At 39.4% G+C, this 1196-nt stretch overlaps 1 protein-coding gene across 1 annotated transcript; it reads right to left on the reverse strand.

The window, feature by feature from the left end:
- Positions 1 to 256: 256 nt before the first annotated feature.
- Positions 257 to 451, reverse strand: SARC_16715 (hypothetical protein; the record flags this gene model as incomplete). Its single annotated transcript, XM_014289184.1, has 1 exon — positions 257 to 451. A coding segment is annotated over one exon (195 nt), but the record flags the coding sequence as incomplete, so codon positions are not given.
- Positions 452 to 1196: the final 745 nt, after the last annotated feature.

The following is a 1196-nucleotide window of genomic DNA, read 5'->3' on the forward strand; positions in this document are numbered from 1 at the left end:
TGTGTGTGTGTGTGTGTGTGTGTGTGTGTGCGTGTGTATACATATATGTATAGTGTCAACAATGTGTCAACAATGATCATATCTACACAAATGTACCGCATAGGACTACTAAAACAGCGCAGACAGAAAACTACAGACAAGTAACCACAGGGTATTCTGCTGACACGTAACAGTAGGGATACTTCAATTCGATATCCTATGACGACGATGTGCAAGACCGCGCCGTACAGCACCACTCCAGATTACCGAAACTCACCTGCTAGCAACCGAGAGCAGTGAAAGCAAACACATCGCATGATCTGCACAACTGTCTTAATAAACCCGACATGATACACAGGTTTCGCCAGCTCTATGTGCCCAAAATGACCCGGACAATCCTTCGAGCTTCCGTGGCAACTCTGGCACTTCATCTCTCGTTCCATAGTACCTAACCGGGGATCAGCAAGACCGCCTGGATGTGTGAAAAAAATTGGGTCGTAAAAGGATAACGTACTGAACAAATACAGAACAGACACACTTCTGACGTGTGAGTGTACAGGTTCGGCTGAGTAATGGCGGCAAATAGGCGCATGTATTGAAAGACGGACATTTATACAGTCGATACAATCCATGTGAATTGTGGCGTACCAAGCATGTGAAAACATACATCGAAGACGATAGAGGATAATAAATCTCGAGAAAAGAATCTAGGTATGTGAGATACATGCATATAAAAAAGAGTATACTTTTAATTAAGTATATATGCAGTGTATTAGTCTTATGTCACATGCAAATATACCAATTCAGTGTCGGTAGATATAAATGATCGATGAGAAAACACAACAAAAATTCCAAGAATGTTTTCGTAAATAAACCAACATAAAATAAGGTACCAAGGACCCTAGGGTAAGATCCCGAAGCAAAGACAATATAAGGAACCGTTTGAGTAAATAGGTGCACTACATCTTAAAACATAATTTTAATGAAGAAGATGCATACGGCAACCTTTTGCAGTTCAATTGAGTACGAGCAATTAACTGAAATAGGCATGTGAATGATGGTCACTACAACTTTATTTGCTAAACTATCAGAAGCATACAAATACGAGAATATGGAATTCGACGATGTGTAGAGGGTGCGATAAAATAATAGAAGAATAGAATACGTCGTAATGTCGATAAGACAAATATGTGAAGACGAAATATGAAATTATATAT

Source organism: Sphaeroforma arctica, assembly GCF_001186125.1.
Source record: "Sphaeroforma arctica JP610 unplaced genomic scaffold supercont1.8697, whole genome shotgun sequence".
Classification (NCBI taxonomy): Eukaryota; class Ichthyosporea; order Ichthyophonida; genus Sphaeroforma; species Sphaeroforma arctica.